General features: G+C 51.9%; 1 protein-coding gene across 1 annotated transcript; it reads right to left on the minus strand.

Moving 5' to 3' along the window:
- Window positions 1–12,933: 12,933 nt before the first annotated feature.
- Window positions 12,934–18,424, minus strand: SOX8 (SRY-box transcription factor 8). Its single transcript, XM_032704421.1, has 3 exons — window positions 17,690–18,424; window positions 16,260–16,498; window positions 12,934–15,396 (listed from the first exon to the last, which is right to left on the minus strand). The coding sequence occupies exons 1-3, from the start codon at window positions 18,130–18,132 to the stop codon at window positions 14,663–14,665; spliced, it is 1,416 nt and encodes a 471-aa protein (XP_032560312.1). The 5' UTR covers window positions 18,133–18,424; the 3' UTR covers window positions 12,934–14,662.
- Window positions 18,425–20,207: the final 1,783 nt, after the last annotated feature.

The following is a 20,207-nucleotide window of genomic DNA, read 5'->3' on the forward strand; positions in this document are numbered from 1 at the left end:
AGAAGGATGCCAAGGTGTCACCCCTTGGTGTGATCCACCCCTGTGCACAGAGGAGGAAGGATCTCTGAGTTGAGGTTCCTGGTTTGGGGATGGCTTTTGGGATGAGGAATTCTGCAGAGGAGATCTTGCCCTCCCAAATGCTTCTGGTGAAGGACCTGCAGCGGAGGAGCCACCACAGCCCTGCTGAGGACACGGAGAAGGGGGAGAAAGAGGGAAAAACATTATTGAGGCCATGTGAAGATTTGGGGCACGAGTCCAAGTCTGGCAGGCCCAGAGTGCTGGGACCCACCACACCCACAGCCAACAATGCACCTCCCTGGTGTGTGCTGGGGGGACAGGGCAGCCCCCCCACATGTGGACTCTGTTTGGGAGTATCCTGCTGAGGGACAGGGAAGTCCCAGCACAGACATTGTCCCATTGTCCCTCTGCCCCTGTGCTCCCACAGTCCAGCACTGCTCCCCAAAGAGCAGAGAGAGGAGGCAGCTCAGGGTCATGTTTCCCAACCTTGAGACCATTTGTGCTGCAAGAACTTGCCAACCCAATAATCGACAGGAGGATTTGCACCAGTGTGAGAATGTAGAGCCCAGCTCATTACAGGGGGTTGTAGTTTAATTTTGGCGATGGTTTTGCCAGGAATTGCTGTAACAAATCTCTCAGTGCTCCATGAGCTTTGGGTACTCCTGGGCCAGGCTCAGCTCTCACGACCCTCGTGCAAACCCGACGTGAGGAAACGTTCCCGGCGTCGGGAAAGATGCTGCAGGTTTGGAGACTTAGAAATGAAAAGAGGATTTGGCCTGAGATTTCTCCCAACAAACCTTTCTCATGCAAATCTGGCCATTTTGCACTCGCCTTGAATACCAAATCAGCCCGAGTTTCACTGCTCAGCCTCACGTTTCCCCCACGGATCCCACAGTTCCACGTCTGGCCATGCTGGGAACAGGCCCAGGGCCCTCCCTCTGTATCCTACTGGGGGCACTCTGCTCGCTCCAAACCCCAGATGGGGTTGGCCCACCACATGGGATGGCCAAGGGCTGCTCATCTGGGAATATTTGGCCAAGGAAACTGGGAGGATTTCCTCTGGCACGTGGCTCTCAGTGCTGTGGTTTAGTTCACAGAATCACAGAAATGCTGAGTTGGAAGGGACCCACAAGGACCATCCAGTCCAACCCTCAGCCCTGCACAGGGACCATCCCCAAGAGTCACACCCTGTGCCCCAGAGGATCATCCAAACCCTCCTGGAACTCTGGCAGCCTTGGTGCTGTGCCCACTGCCCTGGGGAGCCTGGGCAGTGCCAACCACCCTCTGGGGGAAGAACCTTTCCCTGAGATCCAACCTGACCCTGCCCTGACACAGCTCCAGCCATTCCCTGGGTGCTGTCCCTGGTCCCCCCAGAGCAGAGCTCAGTCCCTGCCCCTCCTCTGCCCCTCCTGAGGAAGCTGGAACTGCGGTGAGGTCTCCCCTCAGTCTCCTCTTCTCCAGCTGAACACACCAAGTGCCCTCAGCTGCTCCTCAAGGCCCTTCCCCACCTTCATGTCCCTCCTTTGGACTCTCTCTAAGAGCTTGGTATCCATCAAAGGTTGGACTCAATAATCTTGGAGGTCTTTTCCAACCTTTTCCACCAGGCCACAGGAGGAAACCCAGAGAGCCCCCGAGGAGCTTTGCTGACCCACTGCCACGAGGGTGCGCGTGCCAGGGAGGTGTGAACCCCCCAGATTTAGTTAAATGTCCATGGGGCAGGAGTGCTGGGAGAGAAAGGCATTTTTCCATCCCACCAGCGGTCTCCAGGGAGCACAGCCCTCACTCCCAGCCCCTCAGGTGCGGAGCTGAGCCGGGGGAGGTGACTTTTGTCTGGCTCCGAGCGGTGCCGATCCCGATCCCGATCCCGCCGCTGCCGGGAGGGGATTTCCCGTCAGCTCCAGCCCGGCTGCCTAAAAAACTCCTGCGCTAAGTGAGCTAATATTTCATGAATAAATTGAAGTGGTCAGGTCCCATTTTGTGAGGAAAGCACGGTTCCCTGCCGAGCAGCCTCCTCGGGACTTTCGGGGATATAAATAACTTCACAGGCTCCTTCCCCGCGCCTTTCAAAATAAAAGCAACGTTCGGGTTATTTGATTTTTTTTTTTTTAATTTTATGCAAATGATCTTCTGTTCTGTGTTATTATGTAAACGAGCCAACTGAAATGGTAATGAGAGAACCCAGAAGTATGCATATATTAACTGCTGCTATAGAGCTTTACACCTACAGAAATGGCACTGAATTACATTTCCAAGGGAGGGACAGGTGTCCTGAGGGTGAAGATTCTACTCCAGGACTTGCTTACTTCTGAAATCCCTTTATGTAAAACCTTCTTCCTACAGGGAATAGTCAAGCATTCGATTCAAGCAGCAAGTCAGCACTTAAATTCCTTATTTTCAGTGTGGGAAAATCTGTTGCATTCAGTTACCATCAGCCTGTGCAGCAGCAGCTCACAGCCCACCTCTGATATTGTGGCTCAAATCAGAGTCCTCCTGAGTCCAGCACCCCCAGATAAACCATGAGGAAGGCAGAGCTGTGGGAATTTTTCTCTCCAAGCACTCCACTGCAAAAGGGAACCCGTGGAGAAACCACCCCTGTGTGCTCTGCTCTAGGACTGGGCTCAGGTGAGCCCAGGGGGTGATAAATGTGTAGGATGAGACACCCAAAGAGCAACTTTTTGAGAGGTTAAGGTAGAGGCAAAGGCCATTTCCAAAGGTCACGTGGTCTCCAATGGAATCCATGACAAACCCCACTGGCATAAAAGGAATTAAAAGGTTTCTGCTTCCTAAACTCATCCTTGCATTCTCCAGGGGTCCTCCTGCTCTCCCATGAGGTGCCACACGGGACACATCCCAGGCTAGAAAAATGGGACAAGTAACACCTTCATTTCCTACCCACTTCAAGGGGGTGAAAGAATCAGTTTTATAAAAGAGTCACCTTTGTAAAACAGCCCAAGGGAGCTGAAGCCCAGCTCCCAGGGCAGCAGATGCCTCCAATTCCTCCTAATCCCCGTGCTCAGCGATGAGGCTTGAGGTGATTCCAGGGGCAGGAGCATCATTCCCACAAAGGTGGAGCAGATGTTGCACACAGAGGGGCACTGAGCTCACAGAGGGGGCTGGGCTGGAGAAACCTTGGCCAAAATCCACCTCAGTGTGATGTTACAACCCTTTGGCTCCAAACAACAGGGACTGGACCTGTGGTGTGACAACACAGATCCGACCGTCCCAGTCTGTGAGCTCGGGAGCTGCAGGGAAATCCTCCTGAGGGCAGTGGGGGGGCTTGGCCTTGATTTCACCTGGAAGGGAAATATCTGCAGCTTCTGGTTAATTATTAAATGAGACCCAGCAAATAAGGGATAATTTGTTATAGGAAAAGCTACCCCGAGTGCCTCGGCCTGATCCAGGAGCCCGTGCGAGATTTCTGCTGAGCCGACTGGGTTTTGGAATGAGCCCATAGTGGTAATAAAAATAAATCCCTGTAATTAGGTAAAAGGGAAAAATCCAAAAGATGCCATTTGAGCCCATTTAGGGCTCAAATATATATCCTGGGGTTTGGGCTGGGTGGCCCTGAGACCTCAGGACACCCCGTGAGCCCACGGGAGGTGGGTGGTGGGGATGGGGGAGCCCCTCCTGCAGCCCAGGGCTCAGCTTCCAGCCTAAAACCAGGATTTATTGCTCAGAAAGCAGGAAACCCTGATTTTCCAAACATATTTAAAGTCCATTTTTCCCCACAGACGAGTGCCACCAGCACCAGGTCCAGGAACATGTCGAGCCCCAGTGAGGAGTCAGAGATGGGGACAAAATTCTGCCCAAAGTGGATCTTTTAGATTTGGAGCTGAAATATTTTATTTTGCTTCTGGAAGGCTCTTTCCAGCCTGGACTGAGGAGTTTTGGGGTAGGCAGTGAAGAACCAAATAGGAAAAGGAGAAGGGAAAGGAGAGGGATTATTTTTGCCATCCCTTGGTGTGTCTCGTGATACAGTAACTGAACAGAAGGCAGAAATTAGAGAAAAAGAAAGACTTTTTGTTTTTTTTCAGAGTGATCAGTCCAGTCTCAGAGCTCTGCCACAGGGCCAAGAGCAGAGCTGGGCTCAAAGGAGGCTTAACAAATCCATGGAAAACATACAACTTTCAGGCATCACAGTGAGGCAACAGAAGGGTCTCTCAGTGATTGCTGATTGCCAGAGGCTGGCAGAGACTTGGGAAAGGACTATTTTATATAAAACCTGTTTTTTCCCCCTAATTTGAGGCAATTTTGCTTAATCCTGGCTGGCAAACCTACACGTGCCTTTGCAGGACACTCTTGAGACAGACCTTTGCTCTCTTCCAGTGCAGATATTTCCATTTTCCCTCTTTCCTCCAAGCAGATTGGAACATCTACGTGGTTTGGGGCTGATTGTTTAAACATTTTTTTTGGGGGGGAGGGGAGGGGTGGGGTTCACAGGGTCTTTCCTGCATTCCCAGAAATAGAACACAAACATCTCCCACTCGGATGTTTTGTTAAGTTATTTTCACTGAAATAATAAACTTGCTTCCGACTGGGAATTTTGTTAAGTGCTTTAGATAAGTTTTTTAACTTCTCTGTATCCCATCACCCGGCGTGGATTTCAGCCAAGTGTTCCAGGGCTCGAGCTCACAGCTCTTCAGGGGTGGCTGGAATCTGGCTCTGGAGCCCTCACCTGACTCTGCTCCGATGGACATCCCTCCCAGCTCCTCCTCCACAGAGCTGATTTCTCCCAAATGTTGAGAACATCTGGATTCCTGCCTGAATTTCGGCTGTTTGGGCCCAGCTTTATTCCCATCTCCATCTGGTGACCAGGATGGGCTCTCAAAGCCCGCAGACCTGCTGGGGCTCAGGTATCCCTGGAGCACTGGGATCTTCCAAGAGCCCTTGACCACCTGGGACCTCGTTGTCCACCCACAGAGGGTCCCATCGGGTGTGGCATCAAATCCTCTGGTTGGGAAAAGGGGCTGTTTGTGGGTGACTCCTGGTTCAGCTCCAGGGACAAGATGCCACAGGGATGGCAGTGAGAGTCTCCTCCAGTTGCAGAGCAAGAGGTGGTGGCATTTCCCAGCTCAGCAGCACCAGTGGATGGGCCCCTCATCCCTCATAACACCTTTTCCATCTGCTCATTCCCAGCTGCAGCACAAGCAGAGGAGCACAAATATATATATATATATATGTATATATATATAATATTTTTTCTCCTTTCACACTGTTCAGAAGCTGAGATCTCAGGAGGAACATGACAATCTCCAGTGGAACCAGCTCCCTCCCCACCCCTGTTTTTTTATTCTTTGATTTTATTTGTGTTTGACACCCCAGCCTTTACTCTCTGAACGAAGAGTGCCACCAACTACCTCTTAAAATCTGACTGCAGAAGGGCTGTATTCTACTGACAATGGCATTTTTTTGCAACAACCCCATTTTGCTTTTCACTTTTCCTTAACTAAAGAGTTTCAGGTTGCAGTTCATCCATCTCTCTGACACCCAAATCCCCTCTCGCATTTTCAAATTTATATATATATATATATATGTACACTGTTAACCAGTTATTAGCCCATTTCTAGGAGAAAATTAAAAAACAAGAGAAGTGTGGGAAAGGGCCAGGGACACCTTCCACTCTCCCAGGTTGCTCCAAGCTTCATCCAACCTGGCCTTGGACACTTGCAGGGATGGGGCAGCCACAGCTTCTCTGGGCAACCTGTGCCAGGGCCTCCCCACTCTTGTTACCAAATCATTATTCCTTAGATCTGATCTAAATTGTTTAAAGCCATCTCCCCAGTGACATCATGTTGGAATGAGACTCCCTCTGTCCCCTTACATTCCAGACAGGAAAATTAGGGACCAAAGACTGTGGAGGAGGAGAAAACCGAGCTCTCCCGCCTGTTCCCTCCAGCCAGGACAGGAGAGGTCATTTGCTGAAGGATGTGAGTGTGGGAGCTCATCCTGCTAAAAACTCCCTGATTTGGGTTTTCAGGGCAGGAGGGGAACGATGGGGATGGGATATGGCTTGGGATGTGGAGGCAGAGCTGGGAAGTCCGTGTGAGCCAGGACCAGTCCCTCCCAGTCCATCCCAGCTCATCAGCAGGAGGACTCCAGCGGCTGCAGGTTTTGCTGGATGAGGTGCATCCGTTCTCAGCAGCTTTTGCTCCTCTAGTCCGTGGAAATAAGAGGTTCACCCACAGCTCCTGGTCCCTGGGCAGGCAGAGGGATGTTCACAGCTCTGATTTGGGAGGAGGAGGAGGCACCTTCCCTCTGGAATCAGAGGCAGCCTGAGGACAGGACGGAGCTTGTCAGAAGTGACGTCACCCTCGGTGAGCTCAGAGCAGAGTTAAAAATGCAATGCCTGGTGTGAGAATCCCTGGTTCCTGGAGGGGGACAGCTTTCTATTTCCACCAGGCTGCAATGAATCACTGGCAAGGCAAAAAAACCCCTGTATCTTCATTAAAGTTCCCTTTTCTCCCTCCCTGAAACTTTCAAGCAGCTGCGCAGGGACCTGACAGCAAACGGCTCTTCCTGTTTGTTATCCTTTTACAGGGAAAACCAGCCCAGTCCTCCTCCAAATCACACCTATGGGTGTCCTGGGCTTTTCAGCTGTTCCTCCTTCCCCTCCTGTGTGTGTGGTTTGTATTATAACCAACAGGCAACTGCTTGACATCAACGACAACAACAACAGCAACAAGGCAGCTTTGGCAGGAGCCGCCTCAAAGGATGCGTGTGCGAGACGTTCCAGGAACTTCCTAGCGACCAATAATTCCAGTTGGCTGCTTTTCCTGGGGCTGCATCCTCCCGCCGTCGGGCTGGGGAAGTGGCCAGAGCCCCCCTCCGACGTTCCCGGGGGGCTTCACCACCACGGGGGCTCCTCCAGCTGCACGAGGCTTCCCCGGCCCCGCCGCTCCCTCCTCGGGAACGGGGTTGGGGGGGAAAAAGCGGGAGAAGTTTATTAGTTCTTTTTCCTTCTGCTAAATGAGGTTACTCCGGGCAAGTCTAAATATTTACTGCCTTTCCTGAACACACACACACACACACACACACACAGAGAGAGAGGGAGAGAGACACACACGCCCTGCTCAAAAACTTAATAAAACTATCCGTGCAGCGGGATTCTGATTCCCAATTATTTTGCCTCGGTGAAGTTAAAATAAAAAAAATAAAAAAAAAAAAATCCCAACTTTGTTTGTGCATTCTTATTGGAAGCACAATGCCAACAATGGCTAAATAGACAGCATAATAAATAGCACCACAATGCCGACATAAAGGCCTTTCTGGTACTGCATACAAAATATAAACTGTGCCATGCCATTATTATTCCGGAGCCCTTGCTGAAACAGTGCAGTTGAAATTCCACCCCCAATGTGCACCTAATCAGCCATTCAGAGCCCCTTAATGACTTGTCAGTTCTTTGCCCTGCCATTTTCTGTCCAATTAATTCTTTTATTGTGCACCGGATAAAGGAAGACAAAGGCCTTCCATGCAATAATGAATCATTAAAATTCAGCAGCTCCTCTCTTGTGCTCTTGGCTCCTCACCAGCAATTCAGGCTGTTTCGCATTCGTTATGTGTGTGGTGGTTAAAATTCACTCTACCTCAAACAAGACCTTTCAAAATGCTTAACCCTTTCCTGGGTGAAGACCCTCCATCCCTGCGCTGGGAATTTCGACACGCACCGTGTCGAAAAAAAAAGAGAGAAAAAGAGGAGGAGGGGGACGAGAGAGGGGAGGGGAGAGGCAGGCAGAGGTATTTTGGGTAAATGTTTTAATATCACGTCTCTGGCAGTCACAATATTGCCTGAGCACACAGCCACAAACAAATATGGGGAGCAGGAGCCGATGCCAGGCTGTGGAGAGGGGTGGGATGGGATGAGGTGCCCTGGTGGGATGGGTTTATGGTGCCGTGGTGGGATGGGGTGAGGTGCCATGGCAGGACAGCTGTGCAGCTCCACATCTCTCCCTGGGCATCCCTTTCCACCCACACCAACGTCTCTGCATTGCTTTCCCTAAACCAACACGGCCCCGGGAGCCGTGACGAGGCGCTGAGGGGACACCCTCTTAGTTTGGATTAGGAGTGGCTTGGTTTTCATCCCTAATTGGTTTAAGATAAACCGAAAGAAGAGGCTTTTAAACCAGAATAAGTGTGTCCAACTGGCGTTTTTTGAAGCATGGGCTTCCCTAAACCAGGTCAAAGCCAGCCCTGCAGTTAAGCCAGGGACACGCTGTGCATGGCTCAGCTCCGGGGCCATATGGGACTGGCTTAATGGGGGTCAGCAGCAACACCAGAGGCTCTTCCAAGCCCAGGGAGGGCAGAGCCACGATTTTGGCAGCACCCACCTTGTTTATCCAAGTGACAAACTACTTCTGGGTGACAGTCCCTGGGCTGGTGGCATCCACGTGTGTCCCACCCCACGGCGGTGTGTCCCGGTGCCCGGCTGCAGTAGCAGCCAGGAATAGGTTTGCTTTCTCAGCTCTGTTAAAACTGAGTTTTTCAGTAGAGACAACGTGGTTTTCTGGAAAAATGATGCCTGGAATCCCCCTCCTCCTGCAGAAAGGTTCTGCAGAAAGGTTCTGCAGAAGAATAAACTCACTTCCCACTTCATCCACAGAACCAGTCGCTGCTCCGGCCACATCCCTGGGGCTGGAATCTGCAAACACTCTGTGACAGGACCCCCCATGGCCTGGCATCCATCAGGAGCCACCTGGGCTGCCTGAAGGGCTGTCATTCCCGTGCTTCCCATCAGGCAGCAGCCCCTGCATCCCACTGCATCCCACTGGCAGGGATTGCCCTGCAGCTCCCGGCTCCGCCGGCGTGGGCCGGCCTGGCAGGATGGCAGGGGAACGAGGCAATTTGGGATAAGCACCATTTTCTGTGGTTTGGGCTCCGGGGTGACTATTTTTAGCTCCTGCTGACTCATTTGGGAAATGGCTTCCCCTCCCCAAGCCTCAGCCTTTGCTGCCTCTGCCATCCCGAATTCCTGCCTGGTGCCATCCCGAATTCCTGCCTGTAACACGCATAAAGTGAACTTAAAACGACACTGCCCCGGCTCAGCTGGGCAGGGAGAGGGGATGGAACAGGGCTGGATTGGGTCTCCCTGGCTCCCACAGTCCTGAGCAGCTTCCCTAACTGTGTTAATTAAGCTGTCATGTGATGAACTCCCAAAAAACCCCGCGGAGGCTCTGCAGGGTCTCCAGGGAGGAGCAGGGCAGTGGTGAGGCCGTGTCACTTGGGAGCTGGGGTTTCTCCCTGTGTCCCTCATGGAGCAGTCAGGAGTTGATGGGAAACTCCCTGCCCTCATTCCCAAAAAAGGAGCTTGCAGCCTTTGGTCAACTTGTGCTTAAGAATTTGCCTTCAGAACCCTAAATCAGTTGGATCCAAACTCCCACTCCCAGAGGCTGGAAATAAGGCAGTATTGGAGTTTCCTCAAAGCATTCCCAAGGGGCTGGTTCATCCAGGCTCCGTGGGGACCAGGGCTGTGCCAGGCTGTGTTCACTGCAGGGGCACCTCCTCGAGTCACTCAGCAGCTCCTGTGGCCACCAAGACCTTCCCGTGGCCACCAAGCCTTCCCATGGGCTCACACGTGGTGCTCCTGCTCCCAAAACCTCTCTGGCATAGCTCTGCCCTACCAGGGACTGAACATCTGCTCCCCTGAAACAGCTTTTCCTGCCCTCCTGGCACCTCCACACCCTGTATTCCAAATGGCACTTACATCTCTAGTCACATTAATTTAAGATTTATTTTTTTTGCCTCCAAATCCCAGGCCACAGGTAGGCAGGGGCTGGGAGCATCCAGCCCTGGCACCAGGAGGATAAAGGTGGCAGAGGGAAGAGGTCAATCCACAGGCAGGGATCAGGGACATCCCCACATGGAAGTTTATTAAAGCCCAGCACCGCCCTAGAAATCCCACTTAATGATTTCTTTGCCACAAACTTACAACCGGACTGTAAAAAAAACTCGCAGCAAAACTTGATATCACTCCAGGAAAAATTAAAATAAGGAGGATGGGAGGGGACATTTTTTTTTTTTTTCCACCACGCAGAAACAATGTGGATACGGTCTATAAAATTAATTTCCTCTTTCTCCCCAACCACCAGTGTCTGAGCAATCCAGCGAAACAGCGACGTCCATTATTCCCCGCTCCAAAACTGAAATAGGGGAACTTTTTTATCGCTGGTGTATTCCTGCAATTATCTTGAGAAGCCTTTTTTGTTGACAGCCAGGGGTCAAAAGGTGGCCTTGGTTTCACCTGATCTCATTGACTTTGCAGAGACATTCCAGATTCACGCCAACACAAGAGCCACCAGCGCCGGGCCCCGGGCACACAATGGTGCCATTGACGGCAGGAGGAGCCCAGGAAAAGCATGGAAAAGCACTCCTCGTGCTGCAGGCATGGAAAATGGAAGGGAAGGACGGGGCAGGGAAATGCATCTGTGCACCCAGCATTCATTTCTGATCGAAATGCTCTTCTTTGGGCAGAAACGCATCCGGGGTTTTTCTCCCCGGGAAATGGGAGACTTGTTAAGGGGAAATTGGGGTGTAGGGAATGAACTGCTGGGGCTCTTGGGAATGTCCAGTTCACCCAAATCCCTGGGGTTTAGCACTGGTTTATCCAGGTCGGAGCATTTTATCTGCCTGGCACCTTCCTGAACATCCATTTTGCAGCAGCTTTGGATTTTACTCACCAACAAATGGACAGTGAGTACCCCAAAAATACACAGTATCCCAAAAATACACAGTGAGTACCCCAAAAACACAGTGAGTATCCCAAAAATACACAGTGAGGACCCCAAAAACACACAGTAAATGTCCCAAAAATACACAGTGAGGACCCCAAAACCACACAGTAAATGTCCCAAAAATACACAGTGAGGACCCCAAAACCACACAGTGAATGTCCCAAAAACACACAGTGAGGACCCCAAAAACACACAGTGAGTATCCAGAGCTCGGAGGGCAATAAAAATCACCAGTCAGCATTCCCTACCCAAACTGGAATTGCTTTCAGGTGCTGCAAAGGGGTCTCCAACACTTCATCCCTGGAAGTGTCCAAGGCCAGGCTGGATGGGACTTGGAGCAACCTGGGCTAGTGGAAGGTGTCCCTGCCCATGGCAGGGGATGGGACTGGATGGGCTTTAAGGTCCCTTCCAACCCAAACCATTCCAGGATTCTGTGATTCCAAGGCTTATGTCACCATACCACACAATATAATCTATGATATCTATAACCAGGAGATGCATTTTGATGATTCTTGAAGGTCCCTTCCAACTCCAATTCTGTGATAAATCTATACTATATATTATAACATACATCTGTATTGTATATTAATTAGTTTCTTCAAATATTAGTGAAAGCTAACTTTATTTTTGCAGAGCTTACAGAAAGCTAAAACTAAGTGTGGCTGAAGGCAAACGGAATTAAAAGCTGCCTATTTGGGACGTGCAATTCCTTGGTGCCGTGGCCAGGCTGGTGCCAGGATCCCAAGGGAGGAGAGCACAGCTCCACACACACCCTGCAGCTCCTGGATGGGACAGGGACTGGATGTTAACCCACACTGGGAAGTCAGGGCTGCTGGAAACACTGGGAGGAGGAAAAGGAGGGAGGGAAGAGCTCAGTGATGTTCCCCAAGCCCGTGACTGGGATCCATCCTGCTGGGTGCTGCTCTCCCACGAGCCAGGGATGCTTCAGTGTAATCTCTAACTTCAGCATTTTGGGTGATTTGCAATTGTTAATATCATTATTTGGGGTGATTTATAAGTCCATCACATGCAGATATTTTAACTCTGCTTTACCAGGTCCCAGCAAAGTCACTCCAAGTTTCGCTATCGACCGTCAAGCCAAAAGCAAAGATAAATCCTCACGTTCCCATCCCACCTTTTGGCTCCTTTCTCCCCCCCCAACCCCAAAGTGTGCCAGTTTGGAGCTGAAACCCCACCTCGACACGCAGAGCGGGCAGAGCCAAAACACAGCTATTTTTCAAGCATAAATCAGGATCAAGCCTTGAAAGCTGCAGTGTCACTGGAAGGAGGGGAAGGGAGGGAAGGGAGTTACGCTGCAGCTTTGGCTTCGGCTGGAAATAAAGTCGTTTTGCCAGGAGTTCTGTGAACCAGCACGGAGAAAATGGTGTCCCCTTACAGCCCCTCCTGGCAGAGCCTGCAAACGGCACATTTGCCGTGGGATTCTGCCCTCCAGACTTTGTTAATGGGCTGGAGCTTCATTAATTGTCAGCACATTTCCCCCCCACGTTAAAGCCCTTTGCACGGCGCTGCCCTACACCCACGGCCCGGGCGCTTTTCTCAGGCACAGAGGGATGAAATTCCCTAAAATCCCGACCTTTTCCTCACAGTCCCAGTCTCCTTTTCTCCCCGAACTGGTGAAACCGAACTGCAACTTGAAGAAAACAAAATAAAAGTCGCAAATATAACTGTTTCAATGGCTGTATTTTAAAAAGAAAAAACCCAACCAACCGTGACATGCAACATGTAATTTTGTTGCTCTCATAATTCAGAGGTATTTACAAGGGCTCACCAACCAGAGAGCTGAATTTCTGACTGTAAAATTCCTACGTGCTCTACAGAAGAAAATCAACTTGGACCAAAACCACGCAGGCTGACCTTGCAAACCCATCCTCATGTGAGCAGTCTCACTGAAATCCTAAGAAATCCTTGGGATTACAGGCATGGAAATATCCTTCTTGAAGGAAAAAATGAAATAAATATATATATTAAAAAAAAATCATACTAAGACATTTTTAAAGCAGAGGGAAAAGGAGCAATGAAAAAAAAACCAAAAAACAACAGACTGAAAGGAAAAGAAATCCTTATCCAAAATATTTTATTCCGAATAATCCGTCTCTTTCCGGGCTGTTCTCCCCATTTTGTCTCAGCACAGAAAGAGGCTCAAGCAGAAAGAAAACAGAACACGTCCTTGATAAAAAGCAATTTTTAATTTTATCAAATGGATCTGTACAAAAGTTAGCATTGCTTAGTCAGAAGCGAGTGAAGAGAACAGATCAGTAACAGGCAAAGTCTTTCAAACTTTATACAGAAAAATAGATTGCATAAAAATGAGCTTTTTTTGTCTTTTTTTCCCCCACCCCCACGACCCCCCTAAAAGGAAATATGCAAAAAAATATTTTTTAGAAAAAAAGAGTAGGAAACGTAGAAAAGGTAAAAAGATGAATAACCTCTGAAACGTGGGTTTAGATTTACAAAGGTTTTTAAAGGCACAAGTTACCATAAAATAGACGGTTATTATATGCTCAGCATACAATGGAAGAAGTAGAGATATATCAATGAAATATTAGTCTAAAAAACTAAGTACCTAAACATTTTTTAGTGGAGGAGATTTTAGTTTCACAGCTTGATGGATGATATCTGGTCCCTAGAAAGCCAAAATTAAAGCAGAAGTTGATAATTTCTCATTAAATTACACCTTCCTATAAAGTAGTCCTGGTGCTGAAAGCCTTCGAAGACTCCGCAATGCCTTAAAAATCCAATTTTAACACCCCAAAGCAGGTAACCAGAAAAATCACCTGCCCCATTTAGCCACTGTTTTAGCCTCCCAATTGAATTAGTAATTTCCCCCCCCCCTCGTTATTTCATGTTCCCATTTGAGATCCCAGGTCTGCCTGGAATGGGCAGATTCCTTCAGTCCCTCTCTCCAACACGACTGTTGCAGCGGTTCCAAATGCGAAAAAAACCCAAAAACCAACGGAAATCTATAGACTCATAACACCATTTTATTGTATCATCTCCACTATTTTTTTTTTATGCTCCCTCCCCCATCTTTAAAATCTTTTAAAATTCTACTTTTTTTTTTCTTGCACAAAATTACTTCATTAATTAAACGACAAAATAATACAGAACATAAATACATATTTAACAGATTTTAAAAAAAACCCAACAAATCAGAAAAAAAAAAAATTAAGCTTCCAAAAAACCAAAACAAAATGTTAATTACAGCCAAACCTTGCTTAGAAGAACTCCTTACTAAAAAAAAAAAAAAAACAAAACCAAAAAAACAAAACAACACTTCAGACATTTAATTGGTTGGTCCCACCAGACTGGTTTGTTCCCACGGGAGTGTTCCATGGAATAGCCGGGTTCTCGGGGTTCATCCCTGTTGGTCCCAGTGAGTTCTTGCCCCTCAAGGTTGGTCCGTTCCTCACATTGCAATAGACCCTTAAAGTCTCAAAACAGCTTTTCCCGTTGTTTTCTCTCCCCCTTTTCCCCACCCCCCTGCTCCACTTTTGCACTTGTCACCTTCCCCTCCGAGGAAGTTCAGTTCAGCCCTCACAGAGGAGTCGAACGGTCCTTCATTTATTCAAAAGGCATCGCCGGTCCTTTGCTTTTGTTTGTTTTTTTTTTTTTTTCCCCCCCTCTTGGTTGTTTTTGCTTTTTTTATTTTTTTGGGGGGGAATCATTTTCGTCCTTTTTTTTTTTTTTTTTTACTTTAAATCATATTCATCAAAGAAAAAAATAGAGCTCTGTCCTTTTGGAGAGTTTCGAAGCAAGGGGACGTCCAGTCGCAACGAGCAGAGTTCCCAGTGGCTCAGGAGGCACTTTGGAAACTATCGCGGCACTCCACGCTCTTCCTCTTCATTCCTTCATTAGTGCACATTTCTGGGAAGCCCTGGAGGGGCCCCACACATCCTTTAAGGCCTCGTCAGGGTCGTATAGACCGGCTGGTCCCAGTTAGCGGTGGGGCTGTGCGCCGGCGGGATGGACAGGCCGTTGAGGATGGGCGTCGCGTAGGGCCGGCGGGACGAGTGGAAATAGGGATACTGGTAAATGCTGGAGGGGTAACCGGGGTAGGGGTTGTAGTAGTTGGAGCTCTGCAGGTCCGTGTAGTCGCACTGGGAGCTGGAGAAGGAGGCGGCGGCCGTGGCGGTGGCGGCGGTGGTGGCGCAGGCCTGGGCGCTGTAGGAGCCGTAGTCGGAGTGCGCGGGGGAGCCGTGGGACTGGTCGCTGTAGTGGCTGGGGCTCAGCTGCTCCGTCTTGATGTGGGGCCTTTGCTGGCCCGGCTCTGCCGCCGGCGGCGACGCCGAGGCCGGGCTTTTGTGAGTCCACACCTGGGCGGCCCCGCCGGCGCCCGCGGCCGAGTGCGAGTAGGACGCGCCGTAGGAGCCGGCGGCGCCGGGGCCGTGCTCGGCCGGCAGGGCCGCGTGGCCGTTGAGCGGCAGGTACTGGTCGAACTCATGCACGTCGAAGGTCTCCATGTTGTTGATGACCTCGCTGCTCAGCTCCGAGATGTCCACGTTGCTGAAGTCGATGTTCTGGCGGCCGCTCTCCACGAGGCGCCGGCCCTCGTGCTTCAGCTCCTGCTTGCTGCCGTGGTGGAGGTCGGTCTTGGGGGTGGTGGGTGGGGTGGGCGGCCCGTGGGTCTGGCCTGGGGATGGAGGGACAGCAAGGTTTAAAGAGTGACCACGAGACACACAATTCTTTCAAGGACCGTTAAGAAAAAAGGCGTTTCTCCCACCTCTTATTGCAAGGGGGATCTAAACCTACAGCCCCGTGTCAGAGGTGGGTGATGTCCCCCTGCAGCCACGCCAGGGACCGTGTCCTCCCTGGGGTAAAACGTGGCATGATGGTAAAAAACAGGTGATGGCTCACAGCGGGAAGGAGAAGCCAGGGAATGCTCTGTGCCCATCAGCATCATTTTGGGACACAGCAGGACACCCTGGCTGCACGAACCGCCCTGCTCCCGGGAAGCAGAACCGGGGGAGGATTGCGATGGCCCTGCTCACGCTCTCCCCGTGGGCAGCCTGAAGCCAGCCCGGCTGTGCCAGAGGCAGAGCAGCCCCGGGGCCGGGATCCCCAGCCAGGCTGGGCGAGAGCACAGACGCGTCTGAGGCTGCAGGACGTTCGCAATCCTCCTGGAATCTGTCAACACGCGCCCGGAGCCAACGCACCGCTCCGGGGGGAACTCGGGGCTGCGGGGGCAGCTCAGCCCCGGGACCGCTCCCCAGGCACCCTGATTATTAACCCTTATTAGCTCGCAATTAATTCTCCCCGCTCCGGGACCAGCCGGGGGAAACGGGACCGCGCGCTTCGGGGTTTCCTACGGCACAGCGGGCTCTGGGAGCGCTTCCTACAGAAAACTGGCGCAACACCTCAACTCCTGCTTTGGGATGGTCCCAATCCCACCAACACCCCAGCAGGGAGGCAGATGAGCCCGTGCCCGCCAGCGGGTTCACATCCCAAACCGACACGCGCGGGGTGGGCGGATATTTCGCCCTCAGGGCCCTTTACCTGTGTGGTCCCCGTGGTGGTGGGGGTCGGCCATGCCCCCCAGCCCGCTGTCCCCCTTGTAGATCTGTGTCCCGCCGTGGTGGCTGAGCTCGGCCCCGGAGTCGGAGTCGCTCTGCCCGGCTTTCACGCTTTTCCTCCTCCGGGGCTGGTATTTATAATCCGGGTGATCCTTTTTGTGCTGCACCCTGAGCCGCTCGGCTTCTTCCACAAAGGGACGTTTCTCGTTTTCGCTCAACAAACTGGTTTGGTGTGGATTTTTATTTTTTTTTTTTTTTTTTTAATAAAGAGAGAGAGAGGGGGGAAAAAAAAAAAATCCAAAATTAGTATCTTTTCCGTAAGAGTTTTCAGCCTGTTTTCAGACTCGCACATCCCCACTTCCCATGCACTGATTTGAGGAATCAGCAAGTTAATTACAAAATGAATTTGCTGTGGCAAAAAAAGAGCTAAAATCCACAGCAAAAAAATAGATTAAAATACCAACTATAGAGGCATGAAAACCCTTGCCACTATAGATAGTGTTAACTGGGCAAAACAAAATCCCCCTTCCCCATTTTCAACGCCTTTCCCAACTATAATTCCCATGTTTGTCCTACAAATGCCACCCCCCTCACCACGACAAACATCTCCAGCTTTGTTTGGTGCTTACAAAGAAACCCCGAAGGCACCAGCGATGGGATTATTGCTTTCCAAGTTCTCCCCCCTGCCCAGATCTCTCTTTGCAAACTCTTGGAGAGGCTCAAACAGCAGCAGGAGCATCGCAGGAAAGATGGGAGTTAGGGACAGACACGATGGGATACAGCACGCGGGAAAACGTGGCTCGGGGCAGAGCCTTGGAAGGCAGAGCTGGGATGTAACCCAGCAAATAAAAGTTTGCATCGGTGGGAAGCACTGAGCAGATAAGAAGGGAAATCAGGAAGCTCATTAAAATAACTGCTAAAAATCGGTTATTTGCGTTTATAGCTCGTTAAGCACCAAGCAAGCCAAGAGGAAAAAAATAATTAGAAAAAGCCATAAAATAAGTAATTAAAAAAAAAAGTCTCATTGCCTGGGGATGGGGGAAATCCCAGCCAGGCAAGGGAAGGGCCCTAGCTCTGAGTCTCCGTGATGGAGCAGGGAAAATCCACGTGTGGCACAGCGCCGGGGCAGGACCGAGGGTGTCCAAGCCGCTGCTCGGGGGGCATTTTTCGGAGCAAGGACCGGCGCGTCCTTCGCAGCGCGCGGGGATGCTCGGGGGGTAGAGAGGTAGGGTTATAATTCAGTTTGAAGCGCTTCCCGCGGGCAGGAAAAAACGAAGATTAATAAAAACGCCGCAAGAAAAGAAGGATTAATAAAACCACCGCAGGAGAAGGGTTTTAAAGAAGCGGCGGGAGGGGGGATCCAGGCACGCAGGAGGCAGAGCCGTCCGGGGGGGATGCGGGCTCGGGACTCACCGCCAGAGCTTGCCCAGGGTCTTGCTGAGCTCGGCGTTGTGCAGATGCGGGTACTGGTCCGCCAGCTTCCTGCGGGCGGCCTGCGCCCACACCATGAAGGCGTTCATGGGCCGCTTGACGTGCGGCTTGGCCTTGAGCGATCCGTTGCCGCGGACGGGCATCGGCACCAGGCTCCAGTCGTAGCCCTTGAGCACCTGCGAGACGGCGTCGCGGATGCAGGCGGGGAAGCGCTCGTCCACCTCGGCCGCGTCCACCTTGGCGCCCAGCGCGGCGGGGCCCGGCGGGCGCGGGGCGGGCGCGGGGGCGCAGCCCAGCCCCTCGGAGCCGGCCGGGGACAGCGGCGAGTCCGAGTCCGAGTCCACGTGCGACATGGAGCTGGTGGTGCCCGCGGGGCTGCACGGCGGCTCCAGGGCTTTGTCGTGCTCCTCGGTCATGTTGAGCATCGGGGAAAGGGGGGAAAGGGGCGGGGGGGGGGGGGGGGGGAAGGAAGAAGAAGCGGCGCGAGCGGCGCGGCCGGGCCGGGGGCGAGCGCGCTGAGCCCGGCGGAGCGGAGGGAGGGAGGGAGGGGGGCGGCGGCCGCGCGCGCTCCTCGGTAGGGCGACAAAAAAAAAAACCCCAAACGATAAATTCGAGGAAAAAAAAAGAGACGCAAAAAGCTCAAACTTCAGCCCCAAACCCGCAGCACCCCCAACGCCGTCCTGCTGCCGCCGCCGGGGCCCCCGCGCTGCCCCGCGCTCCACGTCCAGTGCGGAGCGGGGCCCCTGGCAACAAGTTACTTTAAGGAGAGGGCCGGAGGCTCCGCCCCCGCTGCCGCTCGCCATTGGTGCAGAGCGCGGGGTGATTTGCATAAGGGGCGGGGCCCGCCGCCCGCGGGGGTCGCCGCCCGCCCGCCCCTCACAGCCCGCGCGCCGCCGGCCCCGCACGGGGGTCCCGCCCGGCGCTCCCCGCACCGGCCCGGGGGGCGAGAGGCGGCTGGACACGGCCCGGCCCTGCTCCGGCTCCCCGTTTCGCATCCCTCCTTCGGCTCCTCTGTGGGGTTTTTTTTTCCGCTGCGAACTGCCCGGGGGCTTCACCGCGCCGCGGGACCGGCGGGGACCCCCCGACGGCGGGATGCGTTTTGCGCTCCAGTAGATTGTGTTGAATTACCGGCACCGCCCGGTTTGGGGGGGGCAGCGGGCAGCGGGTGCGGGAGGGGACCGCGGGGTCCCTCTGCGAGGAGGGGCGGAGCGGCAGCAGCTGCGGTGCGGGCCCTGGGACAGCCGGTTACTCCCGGAGCCCCTTTTCCAGGGGTTTTTGGGGAGGTCGGTGCGTGGCAGGGGGGGCAGAGCCGCCCGCGTGTCCCCCGGGCCGCCGTGCGCTCCTCGCAGCCCCGAGCGCGTCGCTTCCCTCCCCCGCTGCCTCCGACGGGCGAACAACGGAGGAAATCGGGAACTGCTGGGAAAAAGCGACACGAGACCCTCCGTGTCCCCTCGCCCGACTCTCCTCTGCTCCCTCCCCGCAGCGTTCCCGCGGCGGGATCGGGGACCCCCCGGGAGGTCCCAGCCGGAGGAGGATGCGGCACCTCGGGGTGAGCCTTCGGGTGCGGGGGAAGGGGGGGTTACCCCAAAAATCTCCCCCATCGCCTTAAGCTGCTCCTCTCCAAGCGAGCCCTGGTTTTGCAGCGTTTATTTGGAGCATTTGATTCTAATTATCCGCGGAATTCAGCCTTCTAATTGCGACTCTGGAGAGGAAAAAAAAAAAAAAAGCAACTCCCCAAATTCCAGTTTTATCCGCTGCTTCCCCCCCCCCCCCCGGAAAAAAGAGGGTGCACGTACAAGATTGGTAGGAGAAAACGTAGAATTTGGGCTTTAAGTATTCCAGCATTTAAAAAGTAACAAGAGTGTGATGATTTCAGGGTGTTTTGTTTCATTACTGCAATGTATAATAATAAATAAAGCGTATGCTTTGAATTTCAGTGTGTTGAAATGTGCCTGAACATCCATCTGCTTTCTATGTGAAAATTCATATAATCTGTTAAAGTGCAAAGAAAGATTTTATTTTATTTAGAGAATTTCTATTTTCCTTGTTTAGTAGTTTCTCCAGATTTCAGCTTTCGGTTTGCAGAGTCACAAAGTGAGTTACCTCCTGACAAAGTTATTTTAAGTATAACTTTACAAAATGTCTCTTAAAAAATATTATTTTGAGGCTCAAGGGGAAATAAATAAGTTGAACTTGCAAATGAGGAATAATTTAAATTTTCTTCCAAAGCTTAATAAGATTGGAGAAGAGTTTGTTTCCCTGGGCTTCAGCCCAGTGGCTTTGCAGGGCTGTTGGACACTTGGCAAAACCTTTTTCCCCCCTCATGTGACATATAATTAATGTATATTCCTATAAATCCTGACTCGTTGGGCTCTCACAGCTCTTTAATAACTTTACCTTACGATTTACCTGACTCACAGAATTTCAGTGTTCTAGTGGTGGCTGAGGCAAGCAATAATCCCTATTTTTAGTCCAGCTTTTCCAAGCCAGCCTCTCCTCC

The sequence above is a fragment of the Chiroxiphia lanceolata genome, chromosome 16 (assembly GCF_009829145.1).
Source record: "Chiroxiphia lanceolata isolate bChiLan1 chromosome 16, bChiLan1.pri, whole genome shotgun sequence".
NCBI lineage: Eukaryota > Metazoa > Chordata > Aves > Passeriformes > Pipridae > Chiroxiphia > Chiroxiphia lanceolata.

Bases quoted from the DNA above. Each gene is read 5' to 3' on its own strand.
- SOX8 (XM_032704421.1), bottom strand. From the start codon at position 18,132: ATGCTCAACATGACCGAGGAGCACGACAAAGCCCTGGAGCCGCCGTGC. The intron at 16,499-17,689 runs GTGAGTCCCGAG...ACACCAAACCAG, and splicing joins ACCCTGGGCAAGCTCTGGCG to TTTGTTGAGCGAAAACGAGA. The intron at 15,397-16,259 runs GTAAAGGGCCCT...CTCCATCCCCAG, and splicing joins CCACCACGGGGACCACACAG to GCCAGACCCACGGGCCGCCC.